This window comes from Podarcis raffonei, chromosome 2 (genome assembly GCF_027172205.1).
Source record: "Podarcis raffonei isolate rPodRaf1 chromosome 2, rPodRaf1.pri, whole genome shotgun sequence".
In the NCBI taxonomy this organism is placed as follows: domain Eukaryota; kingdom Metazoa; phylum Chordata; class Lepidosauria; order Squamata; family Lacertidae; genus Podarcis; species Podarcis raffonei.
This window is the reverse complement of record NC_070603.1, coordinates 70,903,582-70,918,640: the sequence shown is the minus strand read 5'-3', so window position 1 is coordinate 70,918,640 and position 15,059 is coordinate 70,903,582. Positions and strand designations below refer to the sequence as shown.

At 42.1% G+C, this 15,059-nt stretch overlaps 1 protein-coding gene and 1 long non-coding RNA gene across 7 annotated transcripts in view; one reads left to right on the top strand and one right to left on the bottom strand.

Moving 5' to 3' along the window:
• Window positions 1-487: 487 nt before the first annotated feature.
• Window positions 488-4,843, bottom strand: LOC128408120 (uncharacterized). The gene is made up of 2 exons (XR_008328978.1): window positions 4,653-4,843; window positions 488-2,550 (listed from the first exon to the last, which is right to left on the bottom strand). It is a non-coding gene; the product is annotated as an uncharacterized LOC128408120 (long non-coding RNA).
• A 123-nt stretch (window positions 4,844-4,966) lies between these two features.
• Window positions 4,967-15,059, top strand: part of RNF123 (ring finger protein 123) — a 91,741-nt gene continuing 81,648 nt past the window's right edge. For 2 of the 6 annotated variants that reach the window (XM_053377350.1, XM_053377346.1), the window contains exons 1-5: window positions 4,967-5,071; window positions 9,591-9,708; window positions 11,813-11,897; window positions 13,607-13,686; window positions 14,735-14,832. In XM_053377350.1, the coding sequence (XP_053233325.1) occupies window positions 9,627-9,708; window positions 11,813-11,897; window positions 13,607-13,686; window positions 14,735-14,832 (345 nt within the window). In that variant the 5' untranslated portion in view covers window positions 4,967-5,071; window positions 9,591-9,626. Of the gene's footprint in view, window positions 5,072-5,376; window positions 5,472-5,645; window positions 5,742-5,785; window positions 6,018-9,590; window positions 9,709-11,812; window positions 11,898-13,606; window positions 13,687-14,734; window positions 14,844-15,059 lie in introns of those variants that run through there. The other 4 variants (XM_053377347.1, XM_053377348.1, XM_053377349.1 and 1 more) reach the window with 4 other exon arrangements.

Below are 15,059 nucleotides of genomic sequence, written 5' to 3'. Positions count from 1 at the left end.
TGAGGAAGACTATTACCTAGAAATGGGGAGATGGGGCTGGACAATGGGGAGTATTGCAATGTGTCAAGACTTTAACAGCAGCACTGAATATATCGGAATATATGGGAACATTATTCTCACTGTCTCATTTCTCTGTTCATTCCCTCTACCCTGCCCCACCTGCCTTACCCACTTGCATGTAGAGAAAATAATTAGGATTTTATTGTCTACAGTATGCTTCCCATCTTCCCAGCACTTTTATGGAAGTTTAAACTTCCAACCCACTCTTCTAATTTTGCAGATATTTGTATCTGAGTGGGAAAATTGTGTGTGTGTGTGTGTGTGTGTTAGTTCATTGTGATTGGTTGAACGTAACCTATCCTAGGAAAGAAAACATTACCTTTAAAAAAATAATAATAGAGAACTGCATTTCTTCTTCCATGGAAAGATAAGTACTTGGCATCTGGAACAAGGAAAAATTCTTAAATAATATTTTTTTGCATGTTCCTTGATCTGCTATTACTGCAGACATTAAAGACAGTATACCAGATGAAATTCCTGAAAGCAGCAAGACTCCGATGCTGGTTTCGAGGGACTGATGAAGAGGAACTGAAGGGCAAACTGATAACAGGAGGACTGTGTAATTCATATAAAAATATATAGCAAAGAAATCTGGAATCCACAGTTAGTACAGTGAACTAGAAAATAGTCTCACTTCACTGACAAAAGACATCCGACAGATAGAATCCAACAGAAAGTAGCTGTTAGGACACAGGTTGGTAATAAATAGCTTGCAGGCTCAATTAAGCCTCCACAGCAACTCTGTATGGTCTGCAGTTCTATTTATGCTTCTTAAATCCTATCTGATTTTTAAAATGATTTCTAGGGTGAATGGTTGCAGATACGCACCTCCTTAAATGCTATGTTTAAGCACTCTGGAGAACATGCTTCTGCCAATTTTGTTTCATTGTATATTTGCATCATGTATTAGACTCCAGCTGCTGTTTGGATGCTTTTCTGCTTATTGAACCAGACTGGTGAATATCTCAATACAACTATACGCGTGTGATTATACTCTTCGGAAATGGCTCGCAGAATGCCAGCAAGAAGGGGGTGACAGGGCTGCATGATGAAGAACGGGGGGGGGGGGGGTTTGACATGTGGTCCTCCAGGTGTTACTGAATACCAACACCCATCAGCCCCAGCCAGGTTTGGCAGTGATCAGGAATGGTGAGAGTTGTAGTCCAGCAATGTTTAGATGGCTACATCTTTCACATCTCTCATCAAGAGGTTATGAGATAATTAGATGACTCACAGTGCAGTCCTATACTCAGAAGTAACTCTCACTGAGTTTAATGAGGCTTCCTGCCATTTAATTATGTATAGCATTATAGCCTCACACTTTTACATCTAATTCAAACTAGTCCACTTTGCTCATTCCAGTATTCAGACAGACAATAACTTTTATATTCTACCCAAGTTTCTTAAAGCTAGATTCTGCCTGCCAATATATACCATGTATTATAATGATCTTTTAGAACCTTCCTTCAAAATACAATTTGTTTCTGTAACATCATTTAAATCAAATGAATCTTATTAGTAAATGAGATAGTATGCCTGATATTTGCATGAATGCCATGTTAGAGGCAAGAGCAGAGTATAGTATCTAAGATATTACAGCTTTGTTTTTTATGTAGTACAGAGCATAACAGAAAAATGAGAAAGCAGAGTTCAATTCATTTCACCCTGTCCTTGGCTGAGATAAATTTAATTGCAATCTTCTTACTGTATAACAGTGTATTATTTCAGCAAAATAAGGATTGGTGATGGATCTCCTGTGGCCCCTGAGGTTGTAAATTAGACATGGACAATTTTTAGGGTGTTTTTAAATATGTAGTTACTGGTAGGTAGCAGTGTTGGTCTGCCGTAGTCAAAACAAAATAAAAAAAATCCTTCCAGTAGCACCTTAGACACCAACTAAGTTTGTTATTGGTATGAGCTTTCATGTGCATGCACGGTATCTGAAGAAGTGTGCATGCACACGAAAGCTCATACCAATAACAAACTTAGTTGGTCTCTAATGTGCTACTGGAAGGAATTTCTTTATTTAAATATGTAGGTTAGTCTATACAAACATCACATTCTCTAATAATTGTACTATAAGATTAGGACCTCATATGTCATTATTACACACACACACACACACACACACACACACACACACACACACACAGCTTACTTGTCAAAACATTCAGTTTACATAGAGCATAAAATATACATAGTTTTAATGTATCAATAAAAGTTGCCCTAAAAAAACCCCCATGTAGCAAACAATGTATGATGTTCTACACAAACATAATCCACTCATACACATTTGTATAGGCCAGGGGCCATCAAAAATTGAGTGAGTGAGTAAGGGTGGTTGTAACAACAAATATAGAAAGCCAAAGCGTTGCTAAGAGAGTGCTGCAGGCTTTATAAGGGCTCAAAATGGTGGAGAAAGACCAAGATGGAGATAACACACTCCTCAGTGGCAGAGAGCTCTGGACAGGATTGCAGGACAGGTGGCATCTGCAAGCAAGAAACTTTAAGTGAATTGCAGTTGAGAAATAAAGTCCTTTATTTACTAATTATATATGTATGTGGCCAGTGAAATATAACAACTTGGTGTGGGTGTGTGGGTGTTTCTACACACAAATCAACTTCCAACTTCTCAGGAAAAATTAGACAAACTAATAGGGAGAGATTTGGAAAGGTGCCAAAAGGCAGCTCACAGGTCATGATCCTTTTTTATATTATTCCTGTTGAGATTATATCTCATTCCGCAATTAGATGTTTCCATACAGTACAGTACAGAGTACAACAGCAACATGGTGGGGGAGTCTAATAAAATCAGAAGGAAAGCCAAAGGGGCATACATTTTTAAAGCTCCACAGCCAAAAGCTGGAGTCACTCTGTTAAGAACTCGGAAGGCATCTTCAGCTGAAGCCCATTAGTCTATTTGATACCATTCTGCACAGTAATGCATGGATTTATCCTTCTGCAATTCCCTCCAGACATTGCTGGACAGCTCCCAACCTCCTTGATCATTGCTAACACAAGCTGAGACAAGCCTGTAGTCCAACAACATCTGGAGGGCATTGGGTATCGTAGAACTTAGGTGACTATCCTCTAAATTGAATGAGCCATTATTGGCTTTGCAGATGTATTTCTCAAGCTCAAATGTGCTGAATTCTAACCACATTTAACCAGAACTAATGCCACAGGTTTCAAGACTTCCTTTACATACATGGTAGCTAGCTGGTGGCATCCTCAAGTGGTAATTCTGCCGGGGGTGGGGTGGGGGTGGGGCTGTGGGAATGTCACTAGAGCTCTGGACCCTCCCTAAAGGGTTCACCAATACCAGGGACTGACAGGCTACTGAACATAGGAAGCTGCCTTATACAGAGTCAGACCATTGATCTATTTAATTTGGTATATAAATAAACAGAAATCCATTACCAGCTGAAATTAGACAGTTGCCTAGCATCTTGATATTTAGATGGCTACTTATGTCTTTTCCTGAAGCATAACACAATCATTTTATGGGATATTAAATGTACAATTGTAGAAATTGTTTATTTTTGTTAAGAGTCTTATTTTAACTTATTGTATGCTGCTTTGATAGCTTCTGTGATAAGGTTAATAAAGCTGTAAAATAAAATTTATCTCCAGGATTTGGTCTCTTCTAGTCTACATAGAGATCCTGGGGACTGAATTTCAGACTTTCTGTATGCAAAACATATGCTATACCACTGAGTTGAGGTCCTCCTCCTAACAAATTACAGTGGTACCTCGGGTTAAGTACTTAATTCGTTCCGGAGGTCCGTTCTTAACCTGAAACTGTTCTTAACCTGAAGCACCACTTTAGCTAATGGGGCCTCCTGCTGCTGCTGCACCGCCGGAGCATGATTTCTGTTCTCATCCTGAAGCAAAGTTCTTAACCTGAAGCATTATTTCTGGGTTAGCGGAGTCTGTAACCTGAAGTGTATGTAACCTGAAGCGTATGTAACCTGAGGTACCACTGTAATTGAAAACTGCCTTTTTAGTGAAGCAGATTTGAGGACACATGATGCAACCATCAAGTTTGGGTCTGACTAATGCCTGGATGCTGGGAATCCATAGTACTTTCTTCCACAATGACTGAAGAAAGCTGGGATATAAAATGTACTTAAGGGAGCTTCCAGATGATGTTTATTGTAGGATTGGTGCTTGCCTATCCCCATGCCCCCATCATTTCGTCCGATTTCTGGAGGGAAACTGGTAAAAATTAATCTCAGGGTCATGGGTCCGAGCCCCAAGTCCGGTAAATTATTTCCGCATTGCAGGGGGTTGGACTAGATCAGGCATAGGCAAACTCAGCCCTCCAGATGTTTTCGGACTACAACTCCCACCATCCCTGACCACTGGTCCTGTTAGCTAGGAATGATGGGAGTTGTAGTCCCAAAGCATCTGGAGGGCCAAGTTTGCCTATGCTTGGACTAGATGATCCTTGTGCCTCCCCACTCCAACTCTACAATTCTAAGCGAGAACTGTCGTCCACATCTTGTTTACGATTTGTGAACCAGCTGTTTACATTATGGTGACCCTATGTGGAAGCACCCTACTGAAGAAAGGCGGAATATAAAACGTACTTGTCATGTAAAACCCAAGGGCGGGAGGGGACGGGTCATTAACAGGAAACCCCAGTTGGAGTCTGGTGGAGCTGAAGCGGCGGGTATGTGCTCGGAATATCAGAAACTTTGCGAGGCTCTGGGCAGCGAGGGAGAGCGCGGGAGGCAGATACAAGCAGGGGGACACGAGGAGAGGATGCATGTCTGAATTGGAGCAAGAGTCAGTCCCACAGTCCCAGGGAGCGGGGAGAGCAGCCTGCCGCCGCCTGTGCCGCCGGCTCTCGGGGGCGGCGCCGGCACAGGCGGCGCGAGATCCGCCCCAATTCTCCTGCTGCGGTTGAACCCTCCGCTTTGTGTGTCCCTGCCGACGCTCCGTAGCAGGGCGGATGTTGTGAGGAGCCGCTGCCGGGGCTGGGCGAGCCAGGCGTGGGGTGGCGGCGGTGAGTCAAAGCGGCGGAAAGAGAGGCAGGCAGGAGCGGAGGGGTCTCGCCGGGGCTCCGGGGGTCGGGGAGCCCCTGGCCGGGGTGGGCGCGAGGGCCCAAGGGGGGCGCCTGCGAGAGGCCTGGCTCGGCGGCCGCGACTAGGCCCGGGTCAGCCGCTTGGGCAGAGTGCCGCGGCGCCGAACTCTCCGACCCGAGAAGAGCTCCAGGCTGCCCCGTCGGCTCAGGGAAGGCAACTCAGGGAAGGCGCTCCTCTCAGCCTCCAGCCACGCGGGGAAGCTCTCGGCGGTCAGCCCCGTAGAGTGGCCGTGGCCGCCGCGCCGGTCCTTGGCCGGGTATCGCTGTCCTTGGCGTGGGTTCGTCGGGAGGCCTTTTCCAGGCAGGGAGCGGCTGCCGCCAGGTGCCTCGAGCCGCCGCGCGCGCGCATCTTCCGTGCCCCTTTTCTCCCGCCTTTGCGCGCCTCCCTGCCGTCCCCGGCACCGTCCCTCTGCGCAGCGCTGACACCACCTCGGAGGAGCCCTGGTGGCTGTGGGGAAGCAGTTTGATTTCAAGTTTCCGCCAAAGGAATGCGGAGGGAGGGAGGGAGCCAGTCTTCCCTCGGATGTGTCGTGGGGAACCTCAGTTACGCGGAGGAGGTTGTCAGTGGGAGCCTCAGCGTACCGCCTCAAACGTAAACCCCACTGAGTTCTAGCCTTTAATCCTATGCACACATTGCTTAACCTGGGAGTCCTTCTGAGCAGACAGCGCAGTCAGTGGTCACCATAGCGCCAGCCTATATACACTTACACAGAAATCACATTGATTTAAATGAGGTATACTCACCGGTGAGTGTTATGGGACTGCAGCCTGATTGTACTAGGCTCAGGGTTTGCATCTTTGCTGCCTTATCTTATGCTAGGTTTACTCTGAAGTAAGCACTCTTTAGTTCACTGGACTTTCCTCACAAGTAAGTGTGCATGGGATCAGATCATTAAATACTTTTCTTAATAAACCTTTGAATATGCAACAGTAGAAGCTGCTGCAGCGGTGCCAGACAGTGATCCAGATGTTGTAGTGCATGGTGGTTTAAAAATTACCTCCACCAGTGGAAAACTAGGAGTAATAATTACCATGCAGTGTAGAAATAGCTCCAAGGCTTTCACAACTCTTGAAGACCAGAGTTATTGCAGCATGGTATTCTGCAGAGAAACTAGCACTGTTTCAGATCCTTGTGGTAAACTCTAAATGTAATATGGAGTGGATTGGCATATGGATTTTCAGCTACATTTGTTGCTTAGAAGCAAAGCTGACATCTGCATAGTTTCCTTTGCCCCATTTACGGTGTAGTCCTTTTGCAAATAAATGGTTGTCATATTGTCACATGGTTAATCTGATAGTCAAAATATTCCAGCAATCAAGATAATTGTAGGATTAAAATTTATAAAATATAAAGTAATAACTTCTGTTTATTCAGATTGTACCCTTCAAATGACAGTTTTATATAACTCATGAAGGGCTCAGGCTGCAGTCCTATGCATGCTTCTTTGGGAGTAAGACCACCTGAACCTAGTGAACATAAGAAAAGATGCGCTTGATCAGACTAAAGTCCTATCAGGCCCTGCATCTTGTTTTCCACAGCAGCCAACCCAGATGCTCAGAAAAGTCCACAAACAGAACATGAGAGTAACAGCCCCTTTTCGCTGTTGTTCACCAAACAACTGGTATTCAGAGATCTTAGAGGTAACATGGCCACTGATGGCCTTATCCTCCATGGATTTGTGTGCTTCCCTTTCAAAGCCATTTAAATTGGTGGTAGTCACCACATCTTGTGGCAGTAAATTCCATGTGCTGAGTGAATAAGTGCTTCCTTTTGTCTGTCCTAAATCACCCACTATTCACTTTCATTATTAGATGACCCCAGGTTATGGTGTTGTGAAAGATGGGGGAAACTTAACTCTACTTCCTTTCTCTACAGCTTGCATAATTTTATATACCTCTGTCATGCTTCCTCTTGATTGCAATATTTCCTTGTAGGGGAGTTGCTCCAACTCACTAATTTCTTTGGTTGCCTTTTTCTGTACCTTTTCCGGCTCCTCCATATGCTTTTAAAGATATGGTGAGCAGAACTGAGATTTGCTTCTGAATAAGCCTGGGTAGGATTGTGCTGGGAAGGTCCTTGGCAACTAGGACCATCTCTGCTTTCAAAGATGTATTCTTCATAAAGAGGTCTACCATTTTCTGTTATTTCTAGTGGAAGAAATATCTGTGTATACTTTCAGTGTCGGGTCTCTAAGATCAAAGATTATTGCAAAACCCTGTAATGTAGCCTTGAAAATAACCACTTATTTGGTTGCCTAAGGTTATTTTCAGGTGACCAGGCAGATGAGATACACGGAAGTTGGTTTGTTTTGACTTTGAGGCAACAAACAAAAACAGATTCATAGGAAGGTCGCCTAGTATTGTTTGCCATTTTATTTGTGAAGTTCTTGTATTGTTTAAAAATCTCATTCATAATGCAGGTGCGCTTACAGCTTTTGGATTTTTAGAGATAATTCCTCACTAGATTAAACAAATTCTAATAAAATTGGTCCACTGTAAAACTAAACTGCTTCATAGTGTAAATGAAAATGATTCTGCCAGTCTTACTATACTCTCCTTGCTTGCCATCTAGCCTGTCAGCTGTATTTGCTGCTGTTGCCAAGGTTACTTTTTGTGTTGAAGTGTGAAAGGTAATCCTGAATTGTAAGTTGATGTTTTCATATTATTCGGAAGGAAGAACATGTTCCTGCTAACGTGGATGTAGAACAGATAGACATGATGACCCAGTGTTTGGGTATTCTGGATATAGACTTGCTGCATATTATGGAACTGACAGTGACCGGATGTTGTATATAGTCTTTGTTTATGGATAAAACAGTGTCTAGTGATATATAAAATAAGTGAAGTTCCTCAATATTTGCTTCAGTTTATAGTAGATGAAATGAACCTGAAAAAGAGATTGAAAATTGCAGGCTGAAAAAAAGCTGACCACATATGATATACTAAGGCAGTTCTTCATGGGAATAGAAAATATACATGGAAAGGGAAAGGATAGGTTATAAGCCACTTAGAAGGCATTTTGGCATATAAGCAACATATCAATTGATACAGCGCAACATGGATGGAGGGCCTGTGGCCTTCCAAATGTTGTTAAGTGCCAAGTCCTACCACTCCTACCCTGCATGGCCGATGGTCAGGGATAATGAGAATTGTAGTTTAAAGCGTCTGGAGGGCAACAGGTTATCTTTTGGATGCATGTTTGATTAACAGAAAACCTTTAGGAATTCTACTGTACTGCATGTTCTTACACAGTCTTTGTATAACATTGTGTATAACATACATTGTGTTTCTGTTTTAAGGCAAACAAATATGAGTCTTGTTCTGACTATCATGCTCTGTTTGTATAGATAGAAAGCCTACAGCTGCTGTTGCAACCATTACTTTGAACTCTAGAGAGTAATGAAACAATTATTGACAAACACAAGTCTCCCGTAAAACAGAACACTAGTCATATAACTCTCGTGAGAGTTGTTTGGCTATATAGACATTAACTTTTTTTGTATTGCTATACGTGTGGATTGTTACATAAAAAATGGGGATGTGTTTGCCAATACTGTAGATATTTATTACTGTTCAGATGGTTTCCCCCCTCCCTTTCTTTGTTTTGTAACTATATCAGGGGTGGGGAAACTTTTCTGTCCAGTAGACCAAGAACCGCCAGCAGACAGACATCCGTGCAAAGACTTCAACTTTGGGGACAACAGTTAACATCCTTGAAGTGTGCTTCAAAGCGCTTTCCCTAGAAACCGCATGGATACGCACTTCAAAATACTGATGAATGCTAAGAGATTGTTTTTGAAGTGCATTTCCAGGTGGTTTATGTTGAAACCTCTTTGAAACGTGCTTCAGTGTAAAAGCCACACCTTTACCTGCCTCCCAACTTATGTGTGGTATGGGGGGAAATGGTCCAGGAGGCTGTATTAGGACCCCTGCTAGGCCTAATTAGACCTACCCAGAGGGTCCCTATCCCGGGATTATGCTTTGTGCATTCCCTCATTTTAAAACCATAACTTTAGATACATTAAACTAATCATTCTATTTATGTATGTCAGTCTTCAGTGAACATTTTTGGCTCTTACTTTGCTAGTTTTCTGTTACGACTAGGAAACATGCAGATCTTCTTTTCTAGCTTTTCTTAAATGAAATCATTTTAAGTTTATGAGGCAAAATTTTCTACATATTAACCTAGATGCGCTCCAGTATTCATGCTGCAGACAGTGAAACACCTTGGAGTTTTTGTACTTGTTTTCTTAACAAATTTATAGTATATTATTAGAGGCAGTGAGTTTTATGCCAGAGTATGTACACATTTGGAAGCAGGGCAAATACAAAAAAATGTGTATAGTTACCTTGCTACTTCCTTCCAGTTTTGTGAATAGTTGCATCCTTCTATGTTGCAAGTGTTTTCATTTCTAATTGGTCAATTTCCCCCCTATTTCAGCTTTGAGATTAGTGGCCATTCAAGTTGACCTGAATTATGACATCAAGAGCTCCTGGAACAACATTTTCTCGGAAGAACTATAGATTAAGCACAGAGCCTGAGAAGTCCAAGGTTGCAGGTAGGAATACTGTTGTGGATGACTGGGGGAAGAGGAGGCTGTTTTTACAAATCTTGTCAGCAAGTAATTAGGAGAGAGATTCACTGTTTTCAGCACCTTAGCTGTGCAAACAAAGTTGCCACCTATTCAAGTTTGCCACTTCATTGGCAGATACTTTTTTTGGGTCTTAGCTCAGTTGTGCAAGCTAATGGCAAAGCTAAATCTGCTTAAAGGAATTAACATGTATTTGGTGTTTCACCTTTCATAGCACTCCAGACTTGTCCCTGGCACAATGCTATTAAATATCTGATGCATTGTTTAAGGCCAAGTGTTGGCCTAGTTGAAATGGGTTTGCTTGTCATCTGATGTAAAACAGTGTTGTCCTATGAGAGGCAGGGGAAAGCATGGATGGAATTTCAAATTGGGATAAAGGGTGTTTTATCTGTCTTATTTTATCTGTTAGTTTTTAATTCACACAGATGGAGAAGATGGTTTTGGTTAAGTCAGGAATGGGGAACCTGAAACCATGCTCTCCTACCCCCCAACTGTCATCATATGCAATGTCAGGTTTGGAATAGGTAAAGATGCGGCTGCAAAGGAACCATCCGGAGCCTGTCAGTTGTGCCTTGGCAAATGGGGTTGCTGATTGATGCTGACAGCCTGTTGCCCATTTGCAGGCGCAATTTGGATTCAAAGCTCACCTGTAAATGGACATTTCCTTTGCAGACTGAAATTAGGTCTGAAGTGCTGGGATGCAATAAATAAATCACAACACTTGGATGAATGTGGCTCTCAGACCCAAAGTAATTGCAGAATTCACCTGGTGGGAAAAGGTTTAACTTAATGCAAATCAACCCCCACTTGCAGTTAACAGGTGTTCCGGTTTGAAAAGATTGTTATCATAGAGAAATGATCAGCATAATCATTTGTGAATGCATTTTATCATTGACCAAGGTTCCTACTGATATAGGCTCTTGAATAGAACAGCTACTTGGTACTGGTAATTTTTAAAGGGACTGTTATGAATCCCATGCTCACATGTGTAATGCTAAGTTGTAGCTGTTAAAGAAAGTGCTAAGGAAACTTAGGGAATAACAAAATCCTTCTATGCAGCTCTTTTGGTTTATTGTTTATTTGGCTTGTCCTTCATTGTCTGTAGGCTGGTCTCTGCACATTTGCATTATGACTGTGCAAAGAGAAGCAGAGGGACAAGGAGAGATAACAAGGACAGGCCAAATTGATCTGTCATTTCAAGCAACATGCTGTAGCTCCTCATGCCAAGTAACTCAAGAGAATGTGCAAACATTCAGATAGCAGCATGGCAACAATGAGGGGCAAGAGACACATTAACACACTATTTGAATCCTTCAGGAGTAAATTTAGTAACTTTGCTATGAAAAAACCTGGAAGTAGAGTATCAGCTAGAAACAACACTCTTTATGAGAGGCATGCTGTATCCTCTATTTGCTGTATATACTAAGACATGGAAAAACATTTAGGTAGGTAGCCGTGTTGGTCTGACACAGTCAGAATATATATAAAAATAAAAAATGTCCAGTAGCATCTTAGAGACCAACTAACTTTGTTCTTGGTATAAGCTTTCGTGTGCAAAAAGTGTACATGCAAACGAAAGCTTATACCAAGAACAAACTTAGCTGGTCTCTAAGGAAAAACATTTGATAGAGATATAGCCTTAGAGGCATTGGCTGAAATTCTGTGTACACTTGGGAGTAAGTCCCATTGAATTCACTGGGGTCATCTTTCAAGTAAACATATCAAGTGATTTATGAGATGAGCTTATCAAAACTGATTTATTAATCTCCATATTTCTGCTGTTTAAGTCTATGATATAGTATTAGCTATATAGACAACAGCATAGGCTGAAGTCATATGATTTAGCCGCCTTACGGAAGCTAGCTCTGAGTGTATCTGGATGGGCGGCCTCCTGGGAACCTCTTGCAACCTGCTTTGAGTTCTATGGAAGAAAGACAGGCTGTAAATGAAATAAATAAATGAAACAGGGCTGCCTAATTTCATCTTGCCTCACTTGTAGAAGTAAAATTGGTATATTGGAGGTAATACCTGGTTGTTCCTTGCTGACTTGGCTTTTTACTCATTCTCATAGGGATAGTGAACAGCAAACTCCTGAATGATTATCTGCATCGCATCTTTCCCATTGCTGATGGAACTCAGCCTACTGCTGCATATAGGTACTGGACTTCTGATTCAATGAAGAGCAGGCAAAGTTGTATTGTGGTGTTACTTTAATGGTACTGCTTAGGATCACAGCTGAATACTGACCCTAGATGAGACAAAAGTTTCATTTTACTGCTGAAGTGTTTATGTGGTATAATGCTGATGGGACTTTTCAGACAGTAGAACTTGCATGCCTTAGTTTTGAAGGTGTGTATGAGAGGCCAAGGGTGTGGCAATTACTGATCTAAATTATAATTTCTGTAAATCTGGCTAAATGACACTTACAAATGGCAAATAATGATGAAAGCTGAATGCCTTTAAACATCTGTATACTATTTAAGAAATATTTAAGGCTGTAGTTGTAACTTCACTTACCTGGGAGTAAGTCTTATTGAATTCAATTTGACTTGCTTCTGAGTAGGCATGGTTAGGATTACACTGTTAGATTATTAAACACTTAAAAATGATTGATACATGTCCACTGTTAATTTAAATGAATGTGTCTCAATATGTTATGTTTATATTATGAAAACCAGTTTCAAGTACTTCTCATGTGAAATGACGATGTTAGCATTCTTTGATTATTTTTTCATTTCTTTTGTGTGATTGTGATTTTAAAAATTGCTTTATACTCGTTCCTTGCCAGTTATGTATAATCCTTCTGAATCGACTAGGAAATCACAAAACAAGGCCTTTAGCAAAGTCCTCTAATTGCATTTTCTTGTACACATTGGAATCCTCGTATTGAGACCTCTCATGTGAATGTTGCTCTGGAAGAACGTCTGTTGTATGTTTGTATTTAAAGATCTGCTGGGGTCAAATTCCGCCCACTATATACTTAGCTTCTGAACTCACAACTGAGTTGTCAGTGCTACTAAAAATAACCTTCATCCCTTTTTCCTTCTGGTGAGTAGCAGTTACCAGGAAGAGGAGGAGGAATAGAGTTGTTTCTTGTTGTTTGCCACAGCTTTCCCAGTGTACTGTTGGAATGCTCCAATTCATCATTCTACCATATTTTTTGGGGGGGGGGTTGGTGTCAAAACTTTCAGCATTAAGTTCCTTTGGTTTATTCTTTAAAAGCTGAAAAAGGAGCTTAGATTAATTCATAGCTCCTGTTGGATTTAGGGGTTCTGCTGCATAGGCCTCAACGCATTGTGATCCACCAACCTAATACAGCCCACCAGCCATGTGTGGCAGCCAACAGCAGCTCTTTTTTTTCTGTCTGCCTGGAACTGTAAAAACATAGCAGTGTTATGAAGCTGAAAGGACACAGGACCTGGCTGGTGGGTTTTATGCATCTTAGTCACAAATTGTGCATGTCTGCTTCACTACAGCAGTCTAATAGGAAGCCATAAAGAATCTTGGCAGTTGGGATTTGAATACTCTATAGCGTTGTGTTCAAAATTCACACTAGAAGGAAAGAGTTGCAAAATAATTAATTTGTTCATGTTGGTGAGCGCCAGAGTGTGTCTCTTAGAATCCATGACGTCATTTTCTCTATAGAAGCTATTTTTATTTGTCTAAGATTTTAGTTTCTGGTCCTTTCAAGTAGTTGTGTCCCTGGGCTATTTAATCTATTAAACATACCATGTAGCTTTATTAAATCAATAGTTTATGGAGGATCGTGCTGAAGTAGTGAAGAAACTCTGGTTAACAATTCATGTGAGTCTCTCCGTGGGGAATTATATAAAAACTGTTGAAGGATACTTCACTTTATTCCTAGAAAGCACCTCTCCTTTCAAAACCTACAAGAACACGTAGAAGGATTGCTGGCAGAAGATGCTGTCTCAGAAGATGGTCAAGGTAAATATATACAACGTCTGCCATAAGTGCCAGCTCCAAGGGGCCGAGGGACTTTGTGCCCCCCATTGTTTGTTTGTTTTTTGAGGGGGCCGGGCCCCCAATGTTCAGCAGGAGGAGGAGGGCGAACACAGAGCCAGGCGCAGTGCAGCTTCAGTGGCCTGTGGCTCCTCCTCCTGCCGTATGGGGAAGGGACGGGGGAAGCAGCCTGTACTGGAGCCAAGCGTGGCATAGCTCAGTGGTCATTGGTTGCTGCTGCTGCTACCGCCACTAGCTGGGAGCGGCTTCCCCCATCTTTACCTTGCATGGCAGAGGGAAGGGGAGGACAGAGGCTGTGCTGCCACCATGTTTGGCTCCGATCCCTGGCTCCTTGTGACCTTGCATGTGTGATGTCATGACATTGCACCGGGGCCCCTCAGTCTTTTTCAGAAGCTGGTGCCTCTGGTGTCTGCTCATTTTGCAATTGCCTTAAGAGAAAGCAGAATAGCATATTATGGGGACTTTCCACCTAAACCTAGTTCCCTTCCTGGTGCTCTTTCTTTCTTTAAAAATGTATTTTTATTAAGTTTTATCAGATAAACATAATATCTATTTTGGGAAAAGAAATGGCCAACTACACAGAAGGTTTGCAGTATATCAGCCTGTTTGATGTTCAGAGCAGTATTCATTGAAACAGTTTGATTCATCCAAGCACAGTTCTCCATAGAGTCCCATGTGTGGAGGGTAGGTGACATGGGTCTTACAACGATAACACATATTCAGTATTTTTTCTATTTAATGTGTGTCATTGTCGAAAGACACATGTCACCTACCCTCCACACATGGGATTCTATGGAGAACTGTGCTTGGATGTATGAAATGTCTCTATCTTTGAGGAACGTCCTCTGTGTTCAGGAGAAGAAAAATAACCATATAATATCCTACCTGATGCTTGTGCCTCTTTCTTTTGCCATAAAACTGAACATAGAGTTGCCTTGTCTCAATTACTGTATCTCTTATGTTGTTGCTTCGCAAATATTTCTCATTGTCATTCCTTCAACTTTCATTTCAGATCAGGGGGTAGAGGGCAGGCTTGGCCCTTCTACTGTGGTGTTGGATCATACCAGTGGTTTTGAAGGGCTCCTGTTGGTGGATGATGACCTACTTGGGGTGAGTGTGAGGTAAACGCTGTGAATGGGCTGACTTGTCACTGGGGACTCTAGGTCGCTCTTTAAAGTCTGTGCTGGTGTTTTCTCACTTCATTTTTTGGTCTCTGTATGTCCTCACTCTCCTTTTGCTTTTGGGCTTAGGTAACACTGGTTCCCTGCTAATATTGGCTAATAAGCTGAGTGTGCATTTCCTATCTCCTGCCACTCCTCTTTCTGGAGCGAATCCCC